Consider the following 15,863-nt stretch of genomic DNA (forward strand, 5'->3'; position numbering starts at 1 on the left):
CATTCATTACAACAATGTCAGCGCTGGCTTTTCTCCCGGCACAAGGGACCAGACAAAGGCATTGCCACTGAGCATGACTTGAAAACCTCCGGCGTCTCCACCAGCCCTCGGTGACAGCCTGTTCTGCTGCAGAGCCTCAGCTCAGCCAGAGCAACACCTGCCCACAGCCCCTGGGCATCAAGGGAGCATCTCTTTGCTGCTAATATCAGTTTGTCTAGTACTAAAATCCTCCTCTTTTCTCAGCCACCGAGATTTGCTGTCCAGCTTCTAATTTTCCAGGCTTTTGTTCCTATCCTTGAGAGTCATGAGGAAGCCCTGTTCTGCAAGCCCCAGGAGTCAACGTGGCTCTGTTTCGCTGTCACTTCTGAGTGCCAGGAGTGACTTGCACATCTCCTTCAGCTGCACAGGGAGCTGCTCAAAGACACCTCCTTCTCGGGGTCTTTCACAGAATGACCCCCCGGCAAAACAGCCCTGGTCTCGCAAGGCACCAGCGTGGAAACTGAAGCCTCAGGATGAGAAATGCGTAACCCTTGGAGAATGCAGGAGCCGACGTGATGTTTCAGAGCCAGCCTCTATTCTTAGAAGAGTGGTGAAAGTCATCGTTTAAAAATAAGATCCGCTGCAGTGCTAGCAAAGAGTCGTATTTGTGGTATTCCTGTGAGTAAATCCCTCAGCACGGATTGGCTTGACTTCAAGATCAGAAACACTTCACCAGACTGAGGCCCAGCTGTGACGTGTGCCCGCTGCCGACCTGAATGGGAGAGAAGTGCACGTGGCACTTGTTGCACAGGTGCCCAAAGCTCACCCCTGTGGTTTCCTTGCTATTACAGGTCAAGAGGAGAGCTTTTCAGGGGCCTCTGTAAGAGTTGGTCCATGCCAGCAATGAAATTGTGTGTACGAATCCCCTGTTTTGAAAATCCCCCAGGCACTTAGCTGCTCCTGTTCTGCTGTCAGGCGGGGACTAGGTGCTGCCTTTGCACAAGGCGGATGCTCTGCCAAGCTATAGCCAGGCTTTGAATCTTGCGCAGAGGCCTTTCTAACATGCCCTTGCCTGAAGACATCAAATGGGCGTGAACCGATGCAGCGAGAGAGGTTTGGGGCTCACGTTCAACCTATCTAGGTATGCCAGAGCCCTTTGAGACGTGCCTCATAAGGGAAACTTGCACTGGATTTCGTCTGAAACAGGACAAAATTCAGAGTATTTCTGAAAGGGGATATGATGTTATATGTCTTCCAGCTCCAACTGAGTGCCAAATGTAAAAATCCAACCCTCAGAAACTGCAACCAAGATTTATTCTAAGGAGAACTGCACCCCTCAGATGGTTTGTGTGCATCCATACATGCAACTTCTTTGTCCACGGTGAGTGTAACACACATGAATTTTACCAGGGAGTTCTTTGCTTGCTGGAGGCATTATCAAAAGACCATAGTGGGTCGGGTTTTCTCCTGTTCAGCTGGAAGTTGTGTGCAGAAAGAAAATTCAGAGCAATCCTGAGGTCACAGAGCACAGATCCTGCCAAAGCTCTGGACACAAGGGAAGGCAAGGTGAATTTGCACCTCTGCGACCTGACTACCTCTGAAGGAACTATTGAGACTGAGCCAGCTGTCTGCACAGTGGCAAGGCTCCTTCCTTGAGAGGCTGTACTTGGCTCCTCTGCCCAGACTCTGTGCTGGGGCATTTGGAAGCACCTGTGAACGTGAAGTCTCATCTAAAGGCCATCGTGGTTACTGGGAAACTCCCGCTGGCTCAGGACTAAGTTGGTGTTTCCATTTGATGCAATACAAATTTCTGGCTGTTGCGTGCATTCCTATCTGTCCTCCCCGTTTCTGGTTTGTATTGACATCACCTAATACTGTTTTTATCTTTGAATCTCTAGAAGTCTTCACATATCCCCTTTTGGGACTGTGTGCAGTAAGCAAAGGGCCAAATATCAGATGGGCTGTGAGCAGGGATGGCCACAGATCCATGCTTGTGGGAAGCACCTGGTTCTTTTTCATTTTATTGAAAGAAAAAAGGCAGAGCTGGCTCTAGTCAAATCCCCTTCATCTGCTACTTCCGTGCTGTTTGGATTTTGAGGTTTCACTCAGAAACCTTGCTCATTTCTTACAACTGGATGGGGAACACCATCTTTTCCCGTTAGGGTCATACAGAATTTTTCCAATAGCCTTGACTGGAAGAAGCTGAGACCTTGAAGCTTCCTCTTGCACTTACTCAGGTCAACGTGAACTTTAGCTAGGATCATGCCAACAGGTAAAACCTTGGATCCCATAATATCATGTCTGGAGCTGATCTCGTGGTTTCCCTTACCACATAACCACTACCCACGAACCCAGTCCCACCAGAGTGAACTCTTTTATCCTACGCAAAAATCATCAGCCATCTGCATCTCCTGTCCCAGCTGTAAGGTCTGAGTCGTGCCTGTAAACTCTTGGGATTTACACTGCCCGGTGATGTCAGTGGGAGGCTGGCAAGTTATTCTTTCCTCTGAAAAGTTGACTGTTCAGTTCTGCACAAAGCATTTCAATTTGCAAGGCGTTTTACACAAGCTGTGATACATTTTTCATTCTGAAATCTCACACTACAGTTTTATGAGGGAAAGAGTTAGCTGTGTCTGAAAAACAGAAGAAAGAAGCTGAAAATTAAGTAAATAGGGTGCATAATGAGCATTAATAATTAATATAAAAGACAAAAAACAAACACGATGCAGATTTCACATTTTATTGTTATTAAAAGTTAATTATGAAATTGGCACAACACATAAAAATAGATCTGTGGTGAATGATACACGTTGCTATTATTGCCAGGTCATTTCGTGCACACCCTCACTTCTTAAAATCAGGCAGTAATAAATATAAAACATTTCATCAGCTGTGAAACCAGTGTGACTGCAGCAGGGAGAGACTGGGCTTTCTGTTGACGCTACTCAAAGAGATAATGCAGGCAGAAATCGTCCTCTATTCATACTTAAAAATAAATTAAGGAGAACGAAAATAACAGATTTTTAGAGTATGCCCAAGCTGAAAATAACTGGAGAGGAAAGGCTGGAAATACCCCTTTTTGCCAGACCTTTCTGCATGGAAGTCAAAAGGCATTTTGCCATGGACTCTAAAGGCAGCAGGATGTAGCTATTTGTTGACAGGCAGATGGAAAGACGTAGCAACAGAATCTAGGGAGGACCTGTGGCAAAGCGTGAGTTTATTATTTTGATGTTGCACATGCTACTGAATCTCCTCGTTGTAATAATTGTGCATGCTGGTAACAGCAGTGATTGCTGGGAGGAGTTGGGAGGGTGTATCAAAGCCAGATAAAAGCGTCAGCAGCTCATTTTTTTCTCCCCGTTTGGGTTGGCCTTCCTTCTAACCCCACACACCATTCATTGCAAAGCAACTTCTTACCTGTTCACTTCCCGGTCCCTGTGAGAAAATCAGAACAAAACCCAGCAAAAAAAATCTCACCAGGTCTTCTAATTGTTCCTAGACTTGGGTGGCCATACAAAGAGCTCACAGCGAGCATTTAGGGCTGCTCTCAGCCTGACTCTTGTTCCTCTCAGTTCCAGGGGTGCTAGGAAGTTGCTTAGAGCTGCCACTACGTGGCTCAGCAGATTGCTGCTCTGCAGGTTTCTGCAGAAAAAGGGCACGGTAACCAGTTTCAGCACGGAAAGCAGCATACAAGCCCTACGTCAGATACACTGCTTGAGTTTTTCTGGGGGAAAATACCTTCGTGGCATGGCTATCCCAAAGTTTCCCTATTACTTATTTAGGAGCCTCTTTCAAAGAAGGCAGGTAGGGACATGAGCCAGCTCCTGCCTTCCAAACCTGTCAGCAATGCTGATTTTTGCTGCGTGTCCCGCTCTGGGGTTTCAGGAGCCTGTGGCTAACAATGTGTCCAACACCCAGCCTGGGGAAACCCTCACACAGCTCCACAGCTCCTCTTGTCTGGCTCTGGAGTGCCCACGACCTCCCCCTAAACTCGTGCTCCATTAGGACTCCAGCACATCACACTGCCACAACCCTCCTAGCAAACCTGGGAGCGCTGTGGCTACTCTGCTCTCATTTCCTCCATGCTGAATGTTTTTAAATCCCGGCAGATAAAATCTCGGTGCTGCTCTCGAACAGGAAAATCTCAGGGCTTCGGTCTCAGCCTCACTTCAGGAGAGTGACAAGGGTGGAAAGCTGGCACAGCAGAATGGTGAATCAGGCTCTCTCTTTGGTTTTCAGGCTGTTTACTCAAAACAGCCCTTGAGAAAGATGCTATGCCTCGAGCAGATGTTACATTCAACCGGTTTAGCAATATTACGCCTATTTTTTCCCAAGCTAGGCAAGGAGGGGAAGGAGAATATAATGTATGTTAGTGCAAGTTCACATAGACAACACATGAATATTTAGTACAAAATGTTCTTTCAAGGTGGGGCAAACATTTCTAGTTGTGACACAAAAAGAAGGTATTTGGTAACATTTTCAACAACTTGGCTGTGAAAAAGCATATAAGTGGAATATGTTTAGACACAGACTACCTCACATCACCCTGAAGTATTCGAGGCTCTTTCTGAGTAGGCAAGAAGCTCAATATTTCTTAAAAAAATATGACATCAGTTTAATCACAGCCAATTACAGCCATAACTAAGTAATTTGGTGGTTTTTAAAGCTATGCTAAATTGAAGGATTTTACTCCACACAGGTTTTACCTATTTGAGACTTGTTTTACTTCAGAAATAATTTCCTTATTCTGAGGAAACTAAGGAAGTATTCAACTAATAAATTCTAACATAAGATTTTCAAAAGTTGTCTACTGTGAAACATTTGTGTCTACTGAAAAACATTTTGAAAACCTGTCCCAATTTGAAAACAATCTGATTTCAGGTCTGGTAGGGCTTATACGCAAAATGAAAATCTGAATAATCCCTAAATTCTGGAAACAGAAGAATTCAGATACAAATTTTGCAGCACAGTCTCCCATCTTAGCCGTTTTGATGTGGCTTAAAGTCTAACTGAACAGAAAGATTTAAGGCCCCAGTTTTCTCTGACTTACGCTGCACACAGAAGCGTTCAGCAGGAGCTCCTGAATGCAGTTCGCCAGCGTAAACCAAGCGTGGAACAGCCCTTGGCTTCACAGACATCATCCTTCCTGCCATAGCCTGGTACTGCCCAAGAGAAAAAGAAAAAGGCTTCCAGATTTCTGTTAAACAGACAAGTAGACATGGAAACCCTAACTGTGACTTTCTGCCCTCTCCTGCTCCTGGCGCAGGACCAGGACAGCATGTGGGACCCCAGGCACGGTGGTATCACCAGGCCCTTGCTGCTGACAGGGACCAGTGTAGAGCTCATCCCAGCATCCCTGGCCTGTCCTTTGTCCTGTGCCAAGCCCCCGCAGGACAGGATTAGTCCTCGGCCTGCACTAACCTACCGCAGCTACCAGGAATCCCCAGTGGCTGAAAGTTCAAGTCTGCCAACCCCCTTATTATGGGCTACAGTAAGGGCACGGAGGCAGAATCTCTCTTGGCTTTGTGCTGTCTCTTTTGGTTTTGTGCTGCAGCAGGGTCAGGGTGCAAATCTCTCCAGCCTCTTACTTTTTGGCCCTCTGAACTAGCAGGACAGCCTCAGGCAGCGCCACCGCATGAGGAAACCTGGCGTTACCTATACAGCTGGAGACAGCAATAGGCACGGTCGGCACTAAACATCTCCCCAAACAGAATTCATCTTCTGCCTGCATCTGCTTTGGAAACTGCAAACCATGTCACAGCTGGAGAAAAATCCAAACAGCTCATGTAGAAGCACCTTTCCCTTGGATTTTTATTATCGTCATTTTTAAGAATATATTTTGTACCAAAACACTGTCAGCATTCTTTACACAATGGAAAATGACACAGTCATCATGAATCATGTAAAAGAGTAAAAACAGAGCAAGACAACATTTCATACCAAGGTTCAGTCTGGAGTACAAACAGAATCTGATGCACAACTTAAAAGTCACACACCAGATAAAAAGATCATCTGGAAAACAATAGATTCTCACTTAATTTGGAAAAAAAAGTCAGGAGACTTCAATGTTAAGGCTAAAATTTTAATTTTTACCCCTCGTTTTGTAGGTGGCAGCCTGATTCTTAACTCACTCACACCAGCACCGTCCCCCTGGCTTTACAAAGAGATTTGCACTTGCATGAAGTAAGAATCAGGCTTCTATGCCTTTGTGCTCGGAGGACTCTGATTGACCTCAACAGGCTTTGGACTAGAGCCACAGTTGGAATTTCAGCTTGCAGTCTAAGGCTTCTTAACTGCAGGCCAAATTAGCGCAAAATGAGGCTTTGCAACTGGCATTCTACCCTTCACTTTGGATATTCCAGTTCTGGTTGCCTTAAAACCCTTCTTTATTGCAAGTTTCAAATAGTTCTGTTTGTGAGATATTTTTTTATCTCTCTCTTTTTTTTTTTTTTTTTAAATACAGTGCTACAAAGGATGTTTTTGTATTCTGTGTCCCTATATTACATGTTTTCAAAATTGCCTAAATATATGTTTATATCATGATTATAACTACTCAGAAAGACCTGCTATAGTCTACTGTGAGCAGCCAAGGAAAAAGTGTATTTAGTCCTAAAGACGTCAAGAAAAGTGGTTGTGTTCATTTATAGTGTAGCGCAATGACTGTGTTTATACAGCTATACCTACTATTTAAAAAGCTACTTGAAAAGTTATTATTCATGTGCAGTAGCTGATTTTCAAGCATTAATAACTTGGCTGTCTAGACAAGTTTTAATTGTCATATCAAAGGCCGAATATGTTCTTAAACGAGTGCAAAAAAATCTCCCATCTCCCCTGGAAAGAGGCTGGTTCTCTTGCTGAGCTAAGAGACTGCCAAATGTTTCTTCTCAAGTTATAAAAGCACGGCTAAAACTACAAATCGGTTGTTGAAACTTTAAAAACAGATCGACTTTAACTCAAACCTATCCTGTGCAGCAAAGTTAGTAAGCCCTGAAAAACAGTTTTTAGTGAATATGCAGAGCTCCCCCCACCAACTACCATGCCCGCATTTTCCCAGGGCCTAGAGGGCTCCATTAAAATGTAACTAAACGTTCGATAGGAAACATGATTTTTCAAGAATAATACGTAGAGCTTGCCCAAAGAACCTAAGACATTTTGTACATTCAAAATGTTTACATTTTGCTGTTCTTAACGATCAGTAAGATTGTTCATTTTTACCAGTACATACAATGATTATAAATAAATAAACTACAGATAAGCTTTAAAAATCGTATTAACAGTACATTGTGCAAAAACTTGTAACAATCTACATTCTAGGCAAATACCCTGACTAAAATATACAGGCTTGTGTCCTGACACCCTCATTCAGTTTTTGCACAGTCCTTGGACCAAATCAGCAGCTGGCAGCAATCAGCGGAATTCCATCCCAGGCCATGGAGGTTAGCTGATTAACACCAGCAGAAGATCTCACCCCCAGGGGTGTGCAAAAATCCCACAGAAATCAATGGGAGTTGTGCTTGACTAAGGACTAAGCAGTTTGATTGTACCCCAGGGAAGTGGATAGGAGAGCTGCCATTGATTTCCGTGGAACCAGGCTCAGGCCCTGGGTAAGGACGTCAGCATGTGGCCCTACGTTGTGCTACACTACTCCACTTCAGTGCAGAAACAGTATTTGCAAAAGAAAAACTTTTCGTCGGTGTTGTCACTGCTGTTCAGTAACCGCTTTTAGTACAGCGTTTCAGAAATTGCCTTTCTGGGAGATTTGAAAGGAGACTGCAAGTCTTTCTGAAGCCATTCCGATTTGATTATCCAGCACAGGTGGGCTATTTTGATCCAAGAAAAAATGGCTCAATGTCTATTAACCAACAGAGTTCTTCGTTAGGATAAACAACAGCCCAATTCGTCAGCACAGGAGTGAAGAACTGCACATGGAAAAGGAACGGGGCAGCCTTCCTACTATAGTTGTGTCCAGAGCCGGCTGTCACTTCTCCAAATGGATGATGGCACCTGAGCCGGTTTGGAATCTACAGTCCTAACGAGTTCAGCCAAGTTTTGTAAGCTGAAGGTCTCCGTTTATCTTTATTGTGTCAATTGCTGACAGTGTTTCAATACGGTGGTAAAAATCAAAGAGCTGATGTCCATCCACAAATATCCTAAAACGGGGATGCTCACAAAGTATCTCAACCTGGAAAAAATAAAATAATGAACCGTGTTCACAACGTAACTAGGAAGTTATTTCACAGGACACAGAAAGCTGCGGATTAGCCTGTAAGTAGTGTTGGTATGGTTACATATCTTGCTGCTTACATGCTGTGCAACCAGAGGCCTGAGACCAACTTGCCCCCCTGACCCCAGTCACGCTAGGATGGATCTGCTCATACCTCACAGGAGCGTTAAGCCAGTCTCACACTGTCCCAGAAGGGTGGACCCTGGAGCCCAGTCCCACCGCTCTGCAGATTTCAGTCCCACCAGGGAGGTTTTGCCTCTCAGAAGAATGCCAGAAACAAATCCAAACTGCTAATCACAGGGGGAAGAAACTGTATCTCCAACCCAAATCTTGCACTCCTTGCTACAGATTTATTTTTTTTTTGCTCCAGAATGAGGGGGCAGTTCCCTCTGCAATGCCTTCCACACTTCTGTTAATTCACTGGAAGGGAGCGAACATGAGAGGAGGGCTCAGTTTGCCCTCCCCTCCCACACGCTAGAACTGCACATACTCACACAGCTGCTGCACAACTAAAAAGCCTGCACCATGGTGGCTGCACACAGCCTAGGACTGCCTGTTGGACTAGGGGCTGCAGCGAGGGAGATGCAGGACGGCTTGAATTCAGCCAGAGAGTTCACACGAGGCACAAACCAGACCAGGGAAGGACACAGCTCAGCTCTCCTCCTACAGCCCTGGAGAAATGCTCTGGAAAAGCCACAAAGACTGGTGCCGGACCACCCATTTCGGACAGATCCGGAGATTCCTGATACTGGGGGCGGCTGGAGAGGATGTCTTACACTTAAGCTTTGCTGGAGCTGCCCTGCCAGGAAGCTGAGATGTGAAGGCATAAAATGTGCATTTGTTGTACAGGCCCTTGGAGACCTCCAGCTCTGGACAGGCTGAGAAGCAAATCTGCAGGGAAGTCACGTGTAAATCCTCAGTCGTTTCTAGAGGCTGCTAGCCTGGAATGAAGTGCAGCTTTCAGGCAGAAGTATTACAACAAATAAAAACAAGAATGAGAGCCAATGATAAACTGACCAAGCCTAATTAGCCCGACTGATTGAGGGCACATCACGCTGGAAGAAGTGGCAGTGGACTGCCCAAAAAAACACTGCCCCACGGGGACCTGGTAGCACGCCACCTAACAGGGAAGAGCCCGTGCTGCCGCGTAGCTCTTGTGTCACTGCAGCAGGTGCATCCAGCCTTAGGCCTCGTTATGTAAAAGATATGGTTAGCCTCAACGCTGCTTACGATCCATTTTTACAGATCACCCTGGGCCACGCCAGAACGATAATTGAACTGGGTGACAAGTAATTGTCAAGAACACTTAATGGTCCTGCTTAATTTAGTCATTGAGAGGGAGACCGTCAAAGGTGCAAAGTCATCCGGGAGTCTAAATTCTGCTTGTGCATTTGGGGAAAAAAGAAAAAAACAAACACAAAAACAACTCCCCTCCTGCAGTACCTCACACTACACGTGCAATATCGCTGCCCTCTGACGTTAGCTGTCATTAGTGGGACAGCCACAAAACAAGCTCTGGATCGTTTGTCCTGCTTGTCGGAGGGCCCAGCCACCACCCGTGGCAGCAGGTAGCGTAACCCTCGCAGCCAGAGCGAGACCCAGCCTCCAAAGCCCTTTCAAGTGCGTTTCCCACGTGCGCCAAAGGGTGTTGCCAGCTCGGAGAGGAGAGTTTGCGGAGGGAAGTGGAACGCAACCCATCCACAGCAAAGCCAGGCAGCGACACCCTCGCCAAGCCCAAGCGTCTGGGGAGACAGTGAGCTTTTGGGGCTGGGGGAGATTATCTTGGGGGCGAGGTGGATTAAGAGAGTTGGGCAGCTGGTCGGAGCGCTGGCATTCAGCAGAGGGGCGGCAAGGTTTCATAAGAGGGGCGGGGAGGAGGAGGGCTTTTCTGGGTCAGCCGCACGGAGAAGGCATGCAGCCTTTTCCTCAACGTAGCCAAACCGCTGCGAGAGAAGAAGCCCTCTGCAGCTGCACACTTTGCTAGTCCTGATTTGCACAGACAGCTCCACATCACCATAAACACTACAGATGGGAATCTGCTTCTAGGTCAACCCAGTCCATCCTCGCGGCGCAGGATTGCCACGCGCACCGTGTTCAAGTGACTACCAGCTTAAATTTGCCAGGGGATTTAATCCCAAGGTCCAGAAAAGAATACCTCCATTGCTTAGCTATTTAATCTGCTAACACAAAGGGCTAGAGCCAACCTCGGTGCAACATCCCCGGAGAAAGAGGATGAACACGAGCCTCATTAGCCGCGCTAAACTGCAAACACTACGTCCATTACAGACACCATCAAAACACGCGGCAGTCCCACGGAGTATTTACATTCTCCAGTAATAACTTGAGCTGCAGTAATAACATAGAGGCACTTTTTAATTTATAGCTATAAAACTAAGCTCAGGAAGCGCGCTTCATCACCCGGCGTTACAACCTCCGCCTTGTCACAGCACCCCGCCATGTGTTTATAGCCCCGTCGGATCCGCCTGCGGCCGCGAGCGGCGGCAGAAGCGGGCCCTGCACAACTCCTGATCAATACCAGCAAGCCGGCCAGAGACGAGCCAAAACCTCCCCCAAGATTTCACGAGAGGCAAGTCGCGTCCTGCCCCAACGCCGCTCGAATTACACCAGGTGGGAGATGGTGCGCGCCCGGTGCTGCGACCAGAGTACTCACCCTAAAAGGCTGGTCCGGGATAAAGGGAAAGTAGGGAATCGATGACTGCTCTTCCCCCCATTCTCCAGCCACGCATGAGTTCCTGACAAACTGCCTGTCGGTGAACACAGCCTTCAGCTCGATGGCTACGTCCGCGGGAGGATCTTCCGACTCCCCGCAGGTCAGGCTGATGCCAAAGCTGCAAGACACACAGAGCTGCTCGCATTCGGCCAGAAACCAAGCAGACGAACCCCAAAAACACAGCCGGGCTGATTGCTCGGCATATTAAAACCATCAGCATCGCAGCACGGGGAGGGGGGGACAGCTCAGCTCATCCGGGGAATGCCTCGAAAGCTCGGCGGGGACAAGGACACGGCCATGGCACACGTAGAGGTGCGTGTGCTGCATCGATAAGCGCATATCTGATCCCAGGCCAGTCCTCTACCCCGGGTGAAATCGTGGGAAACAGGATCCCGTGCAGAAATGCCCCCTCTATGGGTCAAGGGAGAAACCAGCACGCTATATTTAAGATGATAAAAATAAGAAAAAAAGGGGGGGGACCGGGGTTGGGGGACCGGGGTTGGGGGACCAGGGTTGGGGGTCCCTCCTCGCCCCCTGCCCGGGCTCTCGCTGGGTTTTTACCTTTCGGGGTTGAGGTCCACGATGCCCATGACCAAGATCTTCTTTCCCGGCCTCATGCCTCCCTTGATGTGCCCGCAGAAGGGGACGATCTGGAAAGGACAAGGGGGGCGGCGGGGGTCACTCGGCATCGAGTGACCAAAACCCGGGGGGGGGGGGGGGGATTTTAGAGGGTGGGGGGGGTGAAGAAGGGTCAAAACCAAACGGGAAAAAAAAAGGAAAAAAAAAAAAAAAAAGCGATTTACCAGGCGAGGGAAGTACACATCAGCTTGCACCGGGGATCCCAGCGAGTTGTTTAAATGCCCGTCCTCGATTTTCTGCAGGTAGAAAGGAGAGCGCTGAGGCCCCTCCCGGCCGCAGGTGCTCACCCCCGGCGGCACCGGGGCGGCTCCCCCCGGGGCTCCCCCGCCGCAGGTGGCGGCCGGGAGCGGCTGCGGCTCCCCCCCGGGTCCCCCTCCCGCAGCCCCGGTGCCGTCCCCGTCCCCATCCCGGTGCCGTCCCCGTCCCCATCCCGGTGCCGGTGGCACTCACCAGCGCGTCCCGCTCGGCCACGGTCCCCGCCATCTTGTGCGAGCGGCGGCGACGGGGACGGGGACGGGGACGGGGACGGGGAGGGGGCAACGGGGTAAAGGGAGGGGAGCGGGGAGGAGCGGGGGGGAGCGGGGATCCGCAGCCCCGGCGGGTCCGGGGGGGCAGCGGCAGAGCCGGAGAGGAGCCGGTGACAGAAGTAGGAAGGCGAGGAGGAGGAGGAGGAGGAGGAGGAGGAGGAGGAGGAAGAGCAGAAGGGGAGGTGGCCGGCGCTGCCTCGCCCGGCGGGGAGCGAGGAGAGCCCAGCCCCTTGGCCTGGGGGGAGCCGGGCAGGGCGGGGGCTGCGGCGGCTTCCTCGGCTCCGCAGCTCTGCCCCGGGCTCCCCCCGGCTGCAGGGGGGACGCGGGGACCCCGGCCCTAGGGAGGGCTCGACCCCTCCGAGGAGGCAGGGAGGGGATGGGGTCCCCCGGGGAAGGGGGCTGTGGGGTCGGGAGAAGGGCTGGGGGAGGCTGCGAGAGGGCCCTGCGTTTTGCTGAGCTCAATTCTTTGTATTTTCCTTTTACTCAGATCCCGAGTAACCCCCGCAGGAGGCTGGAGCAGGCGATTTGGGTAACTGTCCCTCGTGAGCTGGCCGAGGCCGAGTCCCAAGGGAAGCCCAGCGTTGGTGGGGCCGTTGTGGGTGGCAGCGTGGCCCGTGGCATCAGGCAGCGAGGCTGTGTTTAGGGCTGCGTGTTGTTGGGCGAATTGCAGCCTCTCGGCCAAGTCATGCGGCGCGGCTGCTTTGAAATCCTCGCCGCAAACTTCTTAATGACATAAGCTAATTGTATAAGTCGGCCGGCTATCGATTGCTCATTACGGAGGGGGGAGCTCCTATTGACATGCACGGCCCGTGGTTGCACAACGTGACGGGTGTACCGGGATGTCCCTGCTCCCAGCTGTGTGAGCAGGGGGCTCCCAAGGACTCCCCAAATCCTCACAGACAGACCTGCAAAGCTGCCTCGGCCTGAGGCCACCAGCTCTGCTTGGGATGCCAGGAATCCCCTGCCTTCACCATAGCACGAGTGACCTGTCCCAGCAAGCATGCTGTAATGATGCTGTTGATGAATTTAGGGTCCAGGAGGAATGGGGGGAGATTTGGAGAGTTGTCACTTCCTCACAACTAAGATGTGGTGGCATAAACATCCCTCCAGCAACGTGACACGGGACCTTGCACGTGTCAGCTGGCTTCCCTGTGCCTCCACTTAACCCATGCGTTGGGCTGGGTGGATGAACGTCGCCGTCCTTCCTCCGCCACGGCGCTCTGAGGATTAATTACTTACGCTGTGTAAAGTGCTGTGGAAGAAGCTAAGTCATTGCAGTGTTTAGGCTTTCAATATGACGGTGCACGTCTGTTGGGAAACGCTTCCCAATCACTAGGTGATGCCATTCGAGAAATCAAGAGCTACTGAGAGCAAGGAAAGATTGTGCAAGTGTTTAGATGCTTGGCTACTTTTTCAGTAGCGTCCACTAATTTGGCGGTGTTTTCATTGTTGGATGCCCAGTGGAAATGGCTCATCAAAGCTCACGTTAGTGCATATAGCTCTGCTGGAAGTCACGTACAGAAGCCATGTCTTCTGCAGCTGTACCAGCACAATTAGGCACGAAGGCAGTGGGGATCCCTGTGGCCCTGATTTTGGTCTTGAAAAACCATCGGGCTGTTTTCATCGTGCCAAAACATTGGGTGTCAGCCCTCACCACATGGAAAAGCACCTTCCTTGAATACTGAATCCATAAACAGCGTGGTAACGTGAAACTGTTGTGCATGGGAAATGGCCGGCTTGTGAGCGGTGAGCCGAGTGCCCTCACAACTTCACCACAAAGAGGATCCGGAGGGAGTCTGGTGGTTCGTTCAGCTCTGGTGCACCGCTCACCTCTGCCTTCACCAATGCTGATGCCATTGTGCTTTTTTGTGCTGGCCTAAGAGAGAAGGGGAGTCACCCGAAGGTTTTGCATTTTTATTTGGAGGTACGGTGTTACAGGATGCCCAGAGAGCTCTTTTCATAACACATCATCTTTTCCTCTGCTGCACGGGGAGCTGCTTTATTGAATCAGATTAAATTTATTGGACATAAAATCAGGCCAGCCAGTGCTTTGTGCCAAAGCTGGAGTTCCTGTGAGGAGAGAGGTCATTATTATGGCTCTGTTCTGTAGCTGTTTTTAATTGAACTTTCTCATTTTGGAATAATTAAATAGCAAGACTCGGCCATTTGGCCAGCTGCTTTGCCTTGTGTTTGTCTTCTTTGGCATGTTTTCCAAAAACGAGCACAAATGCAACGTTTGTTCTGTTGGCCGTGGCAGGAGTGACTGGAACAACCTGTGGTGTGAAGCTATGATGGGAGAGGATGTTCCCATGTTTTTGAGGCTGGTCTGTGCATTTCTGCTTCTCTGCAATGTTCTCTTCTCACCCTACAGCAACCCAGGAAGACACTGAAAATCCTGTTTGCACCACGGACAAGGCGAGGCAGCCAGAGCAGCTTTGCCCCCTTGTGCCACTGTCCTGCCTGTGTGGCGACTGCTCCTGTGGTTTCTTCTAAGGAGATGTTCTCCAGCAGAAGAGGACTGCCTACCTCTGCATAGATCAGCACTCAGGGGAGCAGGGCTACGTTTCTGGGCAGCACTGTGCCTCCCATCCATGGGGGAGCTTCCTTGAAACCCACTTTGCCCACAGGTTTTCCTCTGCAAAGGTCCATAGGGTGCGTGCCACCATCTAAGCTACTGCACTCACTCTTCTCAAAAGGGAGAGGTCTGAGCCAAATCTGTTCCCTCACCTGTGCAGTCCTGTTAAACCATCTGCACCGAATGGGCCCCGTGTAAGATTTGCACCAACCTTCTCGATGGGGAAGGTCTTGAGGTTTCATGCTTGAGGGTCTGAGCTTGTAGGTCTGGTGGTGGACGCTGGAGCAACATGACAAATATTTGCACTCCACTGAAATAATGCCAACATCTACGTCTCTGAACTTGACTGGTTGGCCAAGCACAAAGCCCCTTGTGGATTGGTACCCCCATCCAGTTCTGGGCTCGTACAGATCTTTGCTTGGTGGAGCCTGGGACTCCTGAAATACTGAGAATTGGATAAAGATTAAAAAGAAGTGGCCCGGTGTGAACACCATTTGGGAACAGTTAATGATGTGCCCAGCCCAGCCACCAAAGCCACTGCTGAGAACTGGCAAACCCAGAACTTCATCTTAATCCCAGCACCTTGTATCTTGCAGCCACTCCCTTTGATGATTTAAAGAGGTGTATCTAATTCGTAGCTGGCCTTCACCGAGAAGGAATGCAGCACGATCGCAATTTTGGTGTGGTGTAATTACCCTGCCTTTCTTGCCCCATTACCACTGACACTGCTCTCCTCACGCCTGGCTTTATAGGCTGACTTGTACAACCTCTCGGGTTTGTTTTGCTTTTTTAATGACGTTGGTGAGAAGGTGGGAGGTGTTTGCTGGTTTCGTGGAAGCTTCCTTTGGTTTCTGGGTGGTATGGCACTCAAGTCCTCGTTCCCGTAGGACTGAAAGAGTTGAATAATATGATAAAGGAGAAAGTCTGGCAATAAGTTCGATTCAGTGGCTGGAGCCAAGTGCAAAATAGTTCAGAGGAGTTTCTCCTATCAGAATTATTGAGGTGCTGATAAACAACTGGCTTCTTTTCTTAGACTTTGTTGGCTTTGCCACTGCAAATCATTGGACAAAGGTCTAGGAGAGCAGACCCGACCTCATGTAAATTTGCCCTGCACAGAGGCCCAAGGCAGAGGTTTGGAGAGGGTAGTGCTGGCGGCGTGTAGGGCTCGCTGGAAGTCAGCAACGGGCT

General features: G+C 49.5%; 1 protein-coding gene across 1 annotated transcript; it reads right to left on the bottom strand.

The window, feature by feature from the left end:
• Positions 1–5,766: 5,766 nt before the first annotated feature.
• Positions 5,767–12,214, bottom strand: LGALSL (galectin like). Its single transcript, XM_032184985.1, has 5 exons — positions 12,024–12,214; positions 11,738–11,809; positions 11,496–11,584; positions 10,875–11,052; positions 5,767–8,161 (listed from the first exon to the last, which is right to left on the bottom strand). Exons 1-5 carry the CDS (start codon positions 12,054–12,056, stop codon positions 8,018–8,020), a joined length of 516 nt encoding a protein of 171 aa, XP_032040876.1. The 5' UTR covers positions 12,057–12,214; the 3' UTR covers positions 5,767–8,017.
• Between the last annotated feature and the right edge of the window lie 3,649 nt (positions 12,215–15,863).

Source organism: Aythya fuligula, chromosome 3 (assembly GCF_009819795.1).
Source record: "Aythya fuligula isolate bAytFul2 chromosome 3, bAytFul2.pri, whole genome shotgun sequence".
Lineage (NCBI taxonomy): Eukaryota > Metazoa > Chordata > Aves > Anseriformes > Anatidae > Aythya > Aythya fuligula.

Bases quoted from the DNA above. Each gene is read 5' to 3' on its own strand.
- LGALSL (XM_032184985.1), bottom strand. From the start codon at position 12,056: ATGGCGGGGACCGTGGCCGAGCGGGACGCGCTG. The intron at 11,585-11,737 runs GTAAATCGCTTT...TGTCCTTTCCAG, and splicing joins ATGTGTACTTCCCTCGCCTG to ATCGTCCCCTTCTGCGGGCA. The intron at 8,162-10,874 runs GTGAGTACTCTG...TATTTTTTCCAG, and splicing joins TCCCGGACCAGCCTTTTAGG to GTTGAGATACTTTGTGAGCA.